This window comes from Trachymyrmex cornetzi, unplaced genomic scaffold (genome assembly GCF_001594075.2).
Source record: "Trachymyrmex cornetzi isolate Tcor2-1 unplaced genomic scaffold, Tcor1.1 scaffold1093, whole genome shotgun sequence".
Taxonomy (NCBI): Eukaryota; Metazoa; Arthropoda; class Insecta; order Hymenoptera; family Formicidae; genus Trachymyrmex; species Trachymyrmex cornetzi.
Window position 1 is genome coordinate 532,312 of NW_017295646.1, and position 14,495 is coordinate 546,806.

Consider the following 14,495-nt stretch of genomic DNA (forward strand, 5'->3'; position numbering starts at 1 on the left):
TTGACAACATATGTCAAGGTCAAGGTCATTGGGGGGGGCTCCCCTAATCTGCATATTTACCTTTATTTTTTTAAATATTAATTATTTTACGCGCGCGCGCGTGTTCTATAATTTGCGCATATTTATGTTTTATAGATTAACTTCTGTACTACAACTCCGCTGCTGTGCATCGTATTGGTGAGTGCTGAATCATTTTCTTCATTTTGGGGTAATAAATTTGTAAAAATTACATAAATTTTATACATAAAATAAAAAATATTTTGAAAAAGTCAAAGAATAAAAAATCTTTTCTTAATTTCCTCATAGAAATCTATACATTAATAATAGTAATAATAATAAAGTTTATATATTTATAATGACATTATGTATATGATTTATATATGTTACTATTAAATTATTGTCTATTACATCTAAAGTAGTAAAAATTAAAAATTAAAGTGCATTAGATATTACAGTTGAATATAATAATTCACAGATTCATTGCTTTAAAATGTGGATTGGCTAGAATGAATTAATATAAATATTTCACCATAAAAATTATATATAGATATAACTGTCCGTTAATTTTTTGTGAACAATATTTTAATTTTTTAATTTCTACGTGTATAATAAAACTCTCGATATTATTATTTAGCAAAAATAATCAGTACAGGTTTTATTTATTTGTAATTAATTATATAAAATTAATTATGAGTTTTTTTGGGTGGGAAATTTATTTACTTAAATTAATTAACCCTAAAACTATCAACACGTTTTAGCGAAAAAATTATTACGGAAATAATTGAATGTGAATGATTAGAATCTTTATCATTTTTATTTTATAATTCAAATTCAAATTTCTATATTTGAATAAATGGTAAATTGTGTAGCACGCACACACACACACACACACGCGCGCGCGCACGCACGCACACACACACACACACACTTATATTAAATTGAATTTATTTTTAGAAAAAAAGGATTAGTGAAAACAAATTGTATCCTATTATTATATATATGTATAATGTCTTTATTATTTATATAACTTACCCTCGGTCGAGGAATGGCTTTTAGAGGCTTCTTATTGCCCATTTTCTTCATGGCATTGTAATATTTCTTCTGATCTTCCGTCATGAACATCTCAAGGGATCCGCCAGCTTTCTTCTTTTGCTCGTTAAAATTGTCGATGATCACTCCGATAAACAGATTGAGGGTAAAAAACGATCCAAATATAATGAAAAACACGAAGTAGAGATACATGTAAATGTTCGTTTCGCGAATCGGTTGCTTATCGATCTGTAAACGATTGAGCGATGTGTTACAACATGTATATCGATAAAAAGTAAAAATTGTGACATTACTCACCTCTCTAGAGTCGATCGCATCGTTCATAATTTGAATCCATCCTTTAAAAGTCGCCACTTGGAATAGGCACAGATACGCTTTCCCGACGTGATCGAAATTCATCGGCGAATTTTCCCACGTGTAATTCTCGGTGTTGCAAGCGTTACGGTCCGGTATTATCTCGTAGCTGAGCGTCGTCTTGTTCGCGTCGACACACTGCAACGAAAGTGAAATTATATAGCATGATATTTTTATTTTTCGAATCAAATTCCATAATTTGGAAAGAAAAGTCTCTTAAAAATAAGTCACGAGAATTATTTAGTTTTTAAATACGTAGGTGGTCTAAAGAATACTCAAGTTGGTGGATGGAATGCTCAAAATACCCCCAAAAATTTTAATTTTATAGTTATATATTTTTTACTAGTATATTATATTATATTATAGTTTTTACATTAGTTGTATCCTTGTGAAATAGAAGAATGTAAAAATAATAAATTTTAAGACTCTCTTTTGGGCATCTGGGTAATACTTTTTATTTCCCTTTTTCACAGAACAGTTTTTAAGAAAATTCTCTATGCTTAAGGTGTCACCCCACTTATCCCCTTAAAAATTAAAGAATAACGAATATTTGTCTTCCTTCTGGAAATTGATTATCGATTTCTGTTTGCATATAATAATAAAAATATATTCACCTTATAATATTTGCCAGCAAACAGCTGCACTCCCATGATAGCAAATATAAGCCAGAAAATAAGGCATACCAGCAATACGTTGAAGATGGATGGAATGGCTTGGACCAAGGCATTAACGACTACCTATGAGAGACGAAATTCGATTAGACGCGATATCAGACTCGTGACATTTCGCTAAGAATTTCTGCATCTATACGCTTATTTATATGCGATTGTGTCACGCGCTATACGCTTAATGTGCTCGTGTTAAGACTAAAACCGCGAAAAATTTATTTACCCCATAAAAAAATTAATCTGATACAGCTATCCTATATTTTAAGTAAAGAAAAATAATGTATTTAATTTTTTTTTTAATTTATGATTGTTAAAAACATTAATAATGTTGAATTTTTTAATGAATTTGAAATAAAATGTTATTCTAATAATACTTGAGAATGAATAATCCGATTAGTTTGTTATATATCATAATTTTCTTTATAAAATAATATTCGCTCGAAATTTAATATTATTACAAAATAGAACAAAAGTTTAATCGTGAATAAAATATTTATTTGTACATTGCGTTTCTCTGTGCAGTGACTTAATTCTGTGCGTGATATTTTAGCTTTACAGGCACTTTTAAATAGCCCTAATTAATCGAAATATACGATTATTATAAGCAAATGTCTATCAAATAAATTAGAATTTGAGTAATACTTTCCGGATCTTGATTTACATACACACCAAAAGATCTATTTTTATGATACAGGCAGAAAAATAACATTTATTTTATTAAATGATTTCCTTATTTTAATAATACACGGATCATTATACGAGCGGTTAATTTAGATGTCATTTCATTAGTGTGTATGTAAATTGTAATTTAAGTGACGGAAGTTAACTACAATTAATATAATTGATTAAATATAATATGTAACTGTGACTTTGATTGATCATGGATCAGTGATGATAACGCGCATCGTGTAAATTTATATCTACAGTTAAGTTCCATACTCGGGTGTACTAAAGAAAGAAAGCCACAGGCAAGATCAACATGTAAAGCAAGCGTAAGTTACAGCACGAACGAAAAGCTGACGAAAGCAAGCAAGCATTCGATCTTCATGTCTACTAAGCAATCCAGTTGCAAATACTATGTCTAAGCAATTTATATACAGAATATCCCACAAAAATATACACGAATAATGCGGGCTCTCACTTGGGCATAATTTATTGAGTGTTTCCCTAAATTATGTCGAATATTTAATTAAACAGCTTTTTTTAAACATCGAGCATTAATAAGCAAGCCAAATTATGCAGCTTATATATTATTCGGTAAAAGACCTTATTTTTTTAATTTCGCTTAAGGAATAATTATGACGAGAAGTGGACAATCCACCCAATCGCTAAATGTTTAGATAAACAATTTCCCTTAGAAATCTAGCCTCTTTTTCAATAAATTTAGTACTTTTCCTCCTCTCTCAGGACATTCAGTATATAATATTTGAAAAAGAAGAGCAACTTAGAATTCTATAGATAACTTACGCGATCCGTGTGATTAATATGTTTCCCAGAATTATTTGCATTTGTTTATCAAAAAGTTTCTCTTTTCGATTTATGCACGAATTAAAGTTTCCTGGGAAACATATGAATCCTGTAAATTCGGAAACAATCGTATCCTGCTACCTTCGTGGTCTCGTGCAAAAGCAAAACTCAAGAAATAAAATATTGAGCGCTCCAAGGAGCGATTTGCAGCGATCTACTGTAAAATAGAAGAAGTGTCAGGGCGTGGGCATGACAGTAATTACTACAACCCAGTGTCTCAGCGACCTTGTGTTGCGAGTATATGATATAAGTATGAGTATTTGCGAGGAGATTCGTCGCGATTATTATAAAAGGCGAGCTTTCACACTACACGTTATGAGAGATGAATAAAGTATCCCTTTGTATACTCATATCGCACATTCGACTGCAAACGTTACCGATATAAAAATATTACTGACCGAAATAATACTTGTAACGATATATCGAATATAAATATATTTCAAAATTCAATTATATTTAATCCTAAATGCGATATGAATAGAGATTTAATATGGCTAAATTTTTTGTGTGTGTATATGTCCAGAGTTTCCGGAGTGTAACGCTGTCACACGTACTATTATCAGGCTCGTGATATACAAAGTCAGATACACATGATGTTCCATTTTGATCTTAAAGTTTAAATGTACTGCTGTAAATATTTTTACGTATAGACATTTTCGCGCGAAGATGGGATGGTATACAACTCGTATATCAATGACAATGTAAAGATGAAAGCGCGTGTTTCTATATGTTCTATTTGCGTGTTTTTCGATTAGTGTAGTGTTGATCGGTTGTGAACGACGAATCATCTACGCGCTGCTTCACGCATTCGCATTTCTAAGCTCTGCCGTGCATTCGCGACTGCCTCTATTTTAGCATGTTCCCGTGCAACAGGAAGAAAATGTAATATTATGTTTCAGTCGATTCCAGATCGACGATCTTGCAGTTTTTCAAGAGTCGGTATCACCGAATGTCACAGATATATTCCATATTTTTTAGTTATAATAAAAATTTATATGAAATTATTTTTTTATATTTTGCGAAGATAATATCTTGATAAAGAGTGTCATTATATATTTGCATTTGCTTTACATATAAATGATTCATGGAAGTAACCATTCTATTTAACTTATATATATACGTTCAAAAGATATTAGAAAATGAAATTAGATATACACATATTTGAAGAATAAGGTATTCAGTGCTCAATTTTTTTACTTGCAATCTACATTAAAATAATTGACAACGATGCAGGCTCTTGATAAACGTAATCGGTCGAATTTTATGGAAAAAAAGGAAACGATGATGATTGATTTTTGAGTCCATATAATCTGAGAATTATTATTCCTTGTGCGAGAATTTAATTAGATAATATATAAGTATTAATATGTGAGAGACAGGAAATGATGGCAATATAATCTAATAATTTATAAACGATAGATAAAAATCAATTTGTAATAGCAAGAGTTTGATGAACTCTAAGAGCTAAGATAACGCATCATGAGAAAAAAATTACATAGATTTAACTAGTAAACTTTTTTTATATCAGCCAAGACTATGTTGTAAAATTTTTCCCTTTGTAATCTCGAAACGTGTAACATATTTTTATATCTTAGCTAAAAATTTTGCAAATAAATCAAATAGTTATTTCAAAATTTGTGTATCAATCTTAAACTTTTTATGATTAGTTCTTATTTAAAAAAAATTTATCTATTCCATGATATAGGTTTAATAACTTTTCTATAATGCAACAGTTTACTTTATGCTTGATTAAATAAATCAAGCTCAACTAAGTTCGTTTACGATGATTAAGTAGATATTCATATAAAAGAATGTTCTTCCTGACGTTGTTCCTCTCGATGATAAATATCGTTGACGGGGATTAAGAAACATTGTTATACTCCCCGGTATTGAAGGGATTAAACATGGGGGATTGACTCTGCCGTTTTCTCCACGGCAGACGTAGAGCAAGCGACAAGGTCTGCTGAGACGGTGGGCTACATACCCGCATCCCCTGCATTCTAGACATCGCCCTGAGCGGCCTTAGGGCCCTTAGGGTCCGCATTGTTTTGAAGGCTTGAATCCCGCCAGCGCCACAGAGCGACGCTACGAAGTTAATGAGCGATACCTGCGAGCGAGAAACGAGAGCGAATCACAGCGAGAGGTAGATAGACGTGTGAGGGATAGACTTGATCAATTCCGACGATTCACGGACATTGGGATAAGGCCAGGATGAAGAGAAAGAAGGGAAGGGAGGAAGTCAAAAGACGAAATCGACGTATTACTGCGTTCCTTCGACTCCACGATGAATTAAGACATTTGGATATCTGTACAAAGACGAAATTCGAGGGGCTGTCGATCTATGGAGAGCCTCGATATTTCTCTAGCTATATATATATATATATATATATATATATATATGTAAATACTCATATATACATTACGGTATCATCATTCTGTAAGTACCGTCATTTTCGTGCAAAAATAGAGAGCATATCGTTCGTTTAGCAGACAATTAACACAATGTTGAGAAAACAACTTTCTCTTGCACTTTCACTCGTTTCACGATATTCATCAATGCGTATATTTTCACGCATTGATAAATAAATTATCTTAGATTTTGTAAACATAAATTAATCCCAAGAATATTATACATTTAGAAAGCATTGATAATCAGAGTTTACTGATAGAATATTTAAATTACTATAAAATATATATCCATAAAAAAATCTGAACTTTTAGAAAATAGTTGATGTATTGCAAAGCTTATCTATTTACTGCATATGTCAATTAAATTAAGACTTGCTAGAAAAATAGGAAAAATTTCATAACGGTACTTATAGAACAGAAGACACATTACATTAATATAATACGACAATTATATAAACAAGGAAGATAGAGGCAATAGATTCCAGGTACGGCACATATAGCAATTAACAGTAATCAGGAGATATACATAACTGTATGTATGTGCATATATATTTTTACATGTGTACGTGGAGAAATACATATGTATTCATATATAGACACACACACACGCGCAATCAGAAACAGAGATAGATAGAACGACAAACAGCTCGGGATTATCGTTATAACGAGCAAGTACTATCGGCTGCATCCTGAAACAGACGAAAAGGTTTGTCATACTTGCGATCGCGACGTATCAAGCGAGTTTTAATTTAATTTATCGTCGCACGCGACGAATACGAAAGCTTTGTACCATGTTTGACAAATCAAGATTGTATCAATTAAAGCGGGAAAGAAATTAAATTTGCTCACATCTCAATTATCTGGTCGATAATTGAAAAATATATATATATATACTCGCGATGAAGCATCGCGACGCTCCAAGAAAAATCTCAATAAACATATTACATGTTGCGCGCATAAAGGACGCACGTAACACCACACACACGCGCGCGTACATCCACACACACACACGCGCGCGCGCGCGCGCGCGCGCGCGCACACACACACACACACACACACACACACACACACACACACACACGTACGAGGAAATTTTTACACTACACAAAAAGCATATTTATATAATATATATAGATATATATATATATCATGTATAAATATTCGGTACTTTGCACAACGATCATTGGTACCAAGAGACTGTTAGAAAAGGCGTACATAGGCGACTTTAGCTAGTAATATACGACAATGACCGCAGGTATCAGTGCAGACACCAAGTAGAGACGCCAGTGTATCTCTGCACATCGGTAAGCACACCATAGTACACCATAATACACCGTAATACAAGCTATCCTCGCCGTAGCTGTTCTTCCCGCTTAGCCCCTTAAGATTTCTGTTTTTTCACCTCGTTTCCATTTATCACAACAGATATTTCAAAAGCCGAAGCTTCGTACTGCGTCCAACGGATCGATATCGTACCTCTATCTAAATCACTGATTTAACAATCGTTCGAAATCGAGCCGAAATAGATCCAACCTGTTTTATGAGATCGCTGATTTTCGCTTTGACTCCATAGCCAGTATTAATAAACGGAATTATTTCTTTTCCACGATTGCTTTCTCACGAAAATGTTTAGCAGATTAGAGAGAGCCAGTAAAAATATATTTTTTACAAAATTACAAAATTACAAATTTACTAATTTTGATCAAATAAATTTGTTTGATAAAAATTGACTTATGTAAAGAAAAGTTGATAATGTATGCACAGAAATATCTCGCATTAGAAATAATTTTCTATATTAATGTTGTATATGAGTCAACGCTTAAATCTTCGATTTTGTAAAACGATTTCGACACGTCTTGACTCGTTCCCGATATTGTCACTACTTTAAGAGGAAGAGAGAGAGAGAGAGAGAGAGAGAGAGAGAGAGAGAGAGAGAGAGAGAGAGAGAAGAGAGAGAGAGAGAGAGAGAAAGGAACAATCCATGCATAACCGGCAGTCCCTCGTCAATCGGAGGTCCGCACGGCGGACAAATTAAACGTGCTGTCGTGATAACGTGATCGATCCGTTAGCTCCGTACGATCCATCAAACGTCGTTGCGATAAGCCGAATCAGGCTTTTCTTTGCATTATTGTTCATTTAAGTCCTCGTCGACCGATGACTTACTCTCATGCCCTCCCACCGTGAGACTGCTCGTAAAGGTCTCAAAGCCCTCAGTGTTCTCATGGAACGGAAGGCCGGGATGTCAGCTGCACCGGCCCAGACAGCACCCAAGTTGATGAGCGATAGCTAGTTTCATCAAATATTCATCAGACGAGACATATTATGCATTAGTTCTTACAATAATACTTAATGACGATCGATCAAGAGAAATCCACCGGAAGCTTCGACGCTTGGCTCCCACATTGCTTCGCACGTCGGCATTAGTTGTTCAAGTTTTAAAAGTGGAGAAAGAAAAAGAAGGGGATAGGAGATAAAATGTAAAAACGAGAGAGATCTCTTTGCGCGGTAAAAGTTCAAGAAAAAAATCATCCGTGCATCGACTCTGATGATCTTATTTAAAACTTAATTATTTATCATCAAATATATTTTCTTTATCTTTACAAGTACTTAAATTTCCGTTATCGAAGCACGGACGGATACCTTTTTCTGCAATCTCGTGTTATGAATGACGACTTGTTTTCAAGATCAGATGACATGCTACCAATATCGTGTTGCTATTCTTCGAAGCGACGTAAATGTACAAACGCGAAAGCAATACGGCGAATAATTGATCCGCGTATGAAGTCATTCGAGAACGATAAGACTCTCTCGTAAATTGTCAAGTGTGCAATCAAGCTTTTATTATATTGAAATTTTTAATTCACGCATTCGAATCTTCATTGAAATTTCGGATAGACGTTGAATCATCATCTTTCAGTAATCACGAGGCTACTCAATTGCACACATTGTACAAAATCAAGTATTTCTGATAATCGGGTTAAAGCATCGAAGAGAGAAAAAGACGACTTACCATGACGATGATAAAATCGAGCCAGCACCAGGCATTCGTGAAGTACTTCTTAAAGCCTAGAGCCAGCCACTTGATCAACATCTCGAGGAAGAAGATCACAGTGAATATTCGGTCCATGTAATATAGTACGTCCTGCAGGACAGGTCGTTGTTGAAGATGAACGTCCTCCAAAGCCTGTAAACCGGTTTCGCACGTTGTTTTTTATTGTTAAATATACATCTTGGATTTATAAAAAAAATAAGGAAATTATCTTACCAAGGCCAAGCTACTTAGAAGGATCATGGTAATGACGGCAGTCTCGAAATATTTGTTCTCGATCAGCCGGAAGGTCTTGAATCTCAGGTTTGCCCAACCTTGCCAAAATGGAGCGTCATCATCGCCGGCCAGAAATGGAAACTTTTTGTAGCAATTTTCCGGACAACAATCGGCCGGGTAACTCGATTGAATAGGATCCTCGTCCGCTTGTATTATCTCGCCGTCGAGTCGATCTTCCTCTTCTTCACCCTCGTCTTCTAAATCTGGATAGAAGTAGTTTCAATTATCATTATTAGCTTGAAATGTACGCGACGGTAAAAATCTTCTAATCTGTGATTACCGTTTGCCGATGTCTTCTTTCAAATTTTTGAATAATTTTGCAAAGTTAGATAAACTACCACGCTTACCTTCTTCCTGTTCTAAATCTTCTTTACTCGCATCTTTCTTCTCTTCCCCGTTTAACGAATCCATACTGCCTTTGTGACTTTCGTCTTTAAACGCGCGGTTTTTGTGACTGCCATATGATTTGTTACTGTTAAAAGAACGATCGAATAAGATGTATTCTTAATGATATTGTCTAAGATACATGAGAATTTTATGAAAGATCTAACCGACCTGATAGTGTCATCTTCGTTCTGATTAATATAATCGTTGTCCAGTCTATAATCGTGGTGGTTTATTGAATTCGCGATAACTTTCGTATTGTTCATGCACAGCTTACCCCTCTTCAGTTTATTCTTCAGATCTCCTTCGAAAAGGGAATCAAATTCGATATATTAATTACAGCTATACAATATTTTTTTTGGAACTTAATTAATCAGGAATACAAGTTTTTTAAAAAAAAAAAAGAATTTATATAATTCTTAATTGTGTAACAAGTTTTTAATCCTTCGTCAGCAATGTAAAATTTTCATCCTTCGACCATAACCTGAGTCTTTGAACTTGAAACGCAAATTTTCATGTTGTTGTTCCGAACTACAATTTAAAAAAAATTTTACATACTCATGAAAAATTTAATAAAAAGTTTTTTATTATCGTATGTTAGAAGTTCGATTGTATTTTTTTTTTACAGATTTAAATTATTGTGTTTTTGAAGTCCCCCCATTGTTGGCAGAGGATTAATTTTAAACTTTACACTTTTTATCTTTCAATTAATCAATTACATAATTATGAAAAAAATTTACAATTTCCTGTAACAGTTTTTCAAAAAATTTTTAACGAATAATCTTTTTATTATTATTTTATATAATATATAATACTTAGACATTTTATGCAATATCTCTGTCAGCTAAAAACGATAACTATACAGTATGAAAGGATTATTGTTATATTGATGATGAATTGTACTTTGATTGTTTCCACGCTTACCATGAATAGTAAATTCCATTCCGTCACCAATAGCAACTTCAAGCTGATTAAGCTCTTTGGCGCTCTTCTTGTCTCTGTATGCGTCCAACTCTCCATCTGCAAGATCTAGGTCCCCATCGCGATCAATCCCATCTGCACAGTCATATAAAATCTCTAACCCGCCCTTATTAGGAAATTCGTATCGGAAAACAAATCGAAACGCGCTGGAAACTATACAAAATACTGTATAGATAAAAATCCAATCGCCGTATATACAGGCTCATACACACGGGCACGATTGTTTTCCGTCGCGATTCCCAACACGTTGAATTGAGGAATCAGATCAAATTAGTAACATGATCATGTTTGCATGCAATCGTATATGATGCCATCTATGTCCAATGATATCAGTGATCCAATCCAGTTCGAAATAGTGTGTCAATGATTCACAATGTAGATTCGCGCATGATACTTGCTGCATTGACACATTCGCTGTTAATTTTACTGTCAGTGGTTTTAAAACACCTAAATTCATCGGAATAAAAATCTAATGAATTGCTCTTCAGATTATCATTTAAATATAACGCGTTTTTAAGATATATGAAAGGTATTTAAAAATTGCTTGTATATTTAATTAAATGTTAGAATATATGTAGGTATATGTATTTGAAGAATTACATTGTTTATATTTGCTTGCATTTTTATATTAAATCAAACGAAAAATTAATTTCCCGGGAATTTGATCAGAAAAATTTACAGCAGTCTGGTACGAAAAGAAATGCAGCGTGCATCATGTGATTTTTTATGTATGTGTCTATTTCTGCTTAGTGATAAATTGTTGGACGAACTTCATTGCCATCGAAGTTATGTAGTATAAAATACGTTCCCAAAGTAAAATGCATAGCAACGTATAACTGCCAGGCAGCTAATCAGCGAAACAAAACTTAATTTGCATTAATATCATCGTGCATTAAACACACTGAACCATTCGATTTTATCTTATTTTCGAAAATTACTCAATCAAAAATATGATTAGACTCAAACTGGGCTGATTGTAATAAATTTAGGGAAAGTGTTTATTATTCGTATTAAATCGTAAATAAAATTACATTACAATGCAATTACAATTATGTTACAACGATTTTAACGAAGCATAATAGCAAACTAAGTAAAATTTAAGGAATCTGCATAATAAATCGAATGTACCAGTCGACGTATGTTTTATGATCGATAGCAAATATTACAAAAATGATAAATCAATGAAAACATTTAAAATAATATAAAATAAACAAATGTTGAATGTCACTTAAAAATAATTTTGGACAAAACAAAATATGATTGAATCTCTCGTCCGCTCTGTTCGTCGTTGTAATTCATAGCTCGTCATCACGCGTGATATATTTAATCTATTACATCGGTCGCCGACTGGCACCAGCAAAACGTGTGAAAGAAGTGTAAAGCAAAAACTGAAAGACAGTGCCACGAACTACACAGCGCACACAGCAAGCGATCTGATTGGATATAAACCTTCTTTCCAACTGTTGGACGGTCCCTCACCTGGCGCCTGATCGGATATCTGATTGGTGAGTTTGGCTCGCATCAATTTAGCAAAAGCAAGGATATTTCGTTTGATCCACTTAATGAAACGCGCTATTCGATCGATCGCCTCCGCAATCTTGTTCGTGTCGTTGTCCGCAGTCGGGGCCGACAGGTTCGATGAGCCGAAATTGCTGAGCAACAGAGCTAAGAAGAGATTCAGGACCTATTCGTGGAAACATAACATAATTAATCGTTGGCAAATAAAATAATTTAATATGCGCGAAAGGATCTTGCACTAATTACATAAAAAATTGCTATTGAAAAGATTTCGCTTTTGTACTTACGACCAAGTTACCAATGACGACGGTAGCTAAGAAGAAGGGTATACAAGAGACGTCACCGACCAACATGCAATCCCACATAGATTCGATCCATTCTCCGCACAACACTCGGAAAACGATCATAAACGAGTGCATGAAGTCAGTGAAGTTCCATCTGGGTAGATCACCGTCCGGGAAGTAATCGACGTGATCGACGTAATTCTTGCCGAAGAGCTGCATACCCATCACGGCGAAGATGAAGATGATGATGCACAATACGAACGTTAGATTACCCAACGCGCCCACTGTCCTGCCCATGATGGAAATCAGCAGATTCAACGTAGGCCACGATTTAGCCAACTTGAACACTCTCAACTGAAAGAAATCAAATTTTCAATAACTCGTGCTATTAAATTGCTTATATCGATTAACAGAATAATAATACAATAAAAGAATAACACTCACCAATCTGAAAGATCGTAATACCGATAGACCTTGCACGCCTTCGAGACCCAACTCCACAAGCGAAAGAGCGACGATGATAAAATCGAAAATATTCCAGCCCTCTTGAAAATAATATTTTGGGCTCATCGCTATTAGCTTCATAGTCGCTTCGATGCCGAATGTCGCCGTGAAGAACTAGGATTTGAATTGAATCATCAACATAATTGTTAATTTGATTAAATTCGTATGATGTATTAGGCGTATATATATCACTTTTCTTATTTCAAAGTGACACAACTGATACTTACGTAATTACCAGATTTGAGTACCCTTTCCATATCTTTGTCCATGTCGTGGTGATCCAATGCCATGAACAGCGTATTAACGACGATACAGAGTGTGATGAAGAGCTCTACGAATGGATCAAAGACCAACAGGGACACGTACTTTTGAAACTCGAGCCAAAGCCAACAGCAATCCCAGACGCAAAAGATGTCGATACAACGAAACATTCCGGCCACTAACTTGTCCTTGAATGTAGGTTCTTCATCGTCGTCTGTCGGAAAGTAATAGGTCGAAACTGTAACGCGCGTTAGTAATTTTGTCTGGCACCACTCTTTTTGGGGAAAGAGGTTTTTCTTTGGTCAGGCTCATTCTTCGAGATCACAGATTATATTTACAGGCAAGCAAGCAGGCAAGCAGAAGGCGTGGCGAAATTAAAAATGTCACATCGAATAATGAATCGCGTAAATCTAGATAAACGTACTTTATAATAACTTCTTACAAAATATTTTTGAAAGTAAAATATCTTTTAATAACAGAGAATTTTCTACAAAGGCATACACCACAACGTAAGATGTTGGTAGCTAGTATTTTATATTTCAATCGATTTCACATTAATATAATAAACGTTTCGGTCTTAAATTAGAGACCATCATCAGTATTACAATAATTTTTCAACATAATGTCCATTTACTAATTGTAGAAAAACAAATTATTCACATCTTGAGAATATTCATTGGAAGTTCATTGTAACACAGAATCAGGAAACTTTGTGTTCAATAATTAAAGACAAACCGTTGATTATCGGAGCTTATACTAAGCGTAATAATAGACAAATTTTTCTGGAGCATAGGATGAAACAAAATTTTGACTACCTTCACTTTTATTTAATTCTCCTGAGAAAATAGATCTAATTATGAATGAGCGTTCTTGCGTGATTAATTTTACAAGATATAACGTGAAATAAACTCAAATCTGCGTCTTTTGTGCGAATATACAGGGTGGACCATCTGAAGTGATCCAGTCAAATATCTCGAAAACTAGTAGGGATAGAGAAAAATGTTTCGTATGAAAAGTTTAGGGTTACACGGGGGAAGTATGGTACTGACCTTGAAAAATCCTTGGAAGGTCATTTTGAAGGTCATTCAGGGGTCACGATGGTTTTTTTAAATGGAACCCCTAGTTTTTCACCATGGGATGAGAAAGCTGGTTTCAAGCCCTTTACGAAACACTGGTTGTGGTCCACAATCCGCCCACTGGGGTCCGAGTTATGGACCATCAAAGTCATTG

At 34.4% G+C, this 14,495-nt stretch overlaps 1 protein-coding gene across 13 annotated transcripts in view; it reads right to left on the reverse strand.

The window, feature by feature from the left end:
• The window catches only part of para (sodium voltage-gated channel paralytic), a 57,635-nt gene that overhangs the window by 14,959 nt on the left and 28,181 nt on the right, over positions 1-14,495 (reverse strand). For 4 of the 13 annotated variants that reach the window (XM_018507886.1, XM_018507892.1, XM_018507936.1 and 1 more), the window contains 13 exons: positions 13,232-13,503; positions 12,945-13,118; positions 12,504-12,854; positions 12,148-12,382; positions 10,642-10,773; positions 9,889-10,021; positions 9,681-9,805; positions 9,274-9,536; positions 9,019-9,192; positions 8,172-8,294; positions 2,019-2,141; positions 1,348-1,542; positions 1,033-1,278 (listed from right to left, as the gene is read on the reverse strand). In XM_018507886.1, coding sequence (XP_018363388.1) covers positions 1,033-1,278; positions 1,348-1,542; positions 2,019-2,141; positions 8,172-8,294; positions 9,019-9,192; positions 9,274-9,536; positions 9,681-9,805; positions 9,889-10,021; positions 10,642-10,773; positions 12,148-12,382; positions 12,504-12,854; positions 12,945-13,118; positions 13,232-13,503 — 2,546 coding nt within the window. Of the gene's footprint in view, positions 1-1,032; positions 1,279-1,347; positions 1,543-2,018; positions 2,142-5,583; positions 5,707-8,171; positions 8,295-9,018; positions 9,193-9,273; positions 9,537-9,680; positions 9,806-9,888; positions 10,022-10,641; positions 10,774-12,147; positions 12,383-12,503; positions 12,855-12,944; positions 13,119-13,231; positions 13,504-14,495 lie in introns of all 13 variants that reach the window. The other 9 variants (XM_018507962.1, XM_018507927.1, XM_018507953.1 and 6 more) reach the window with 7 other exon arrangements.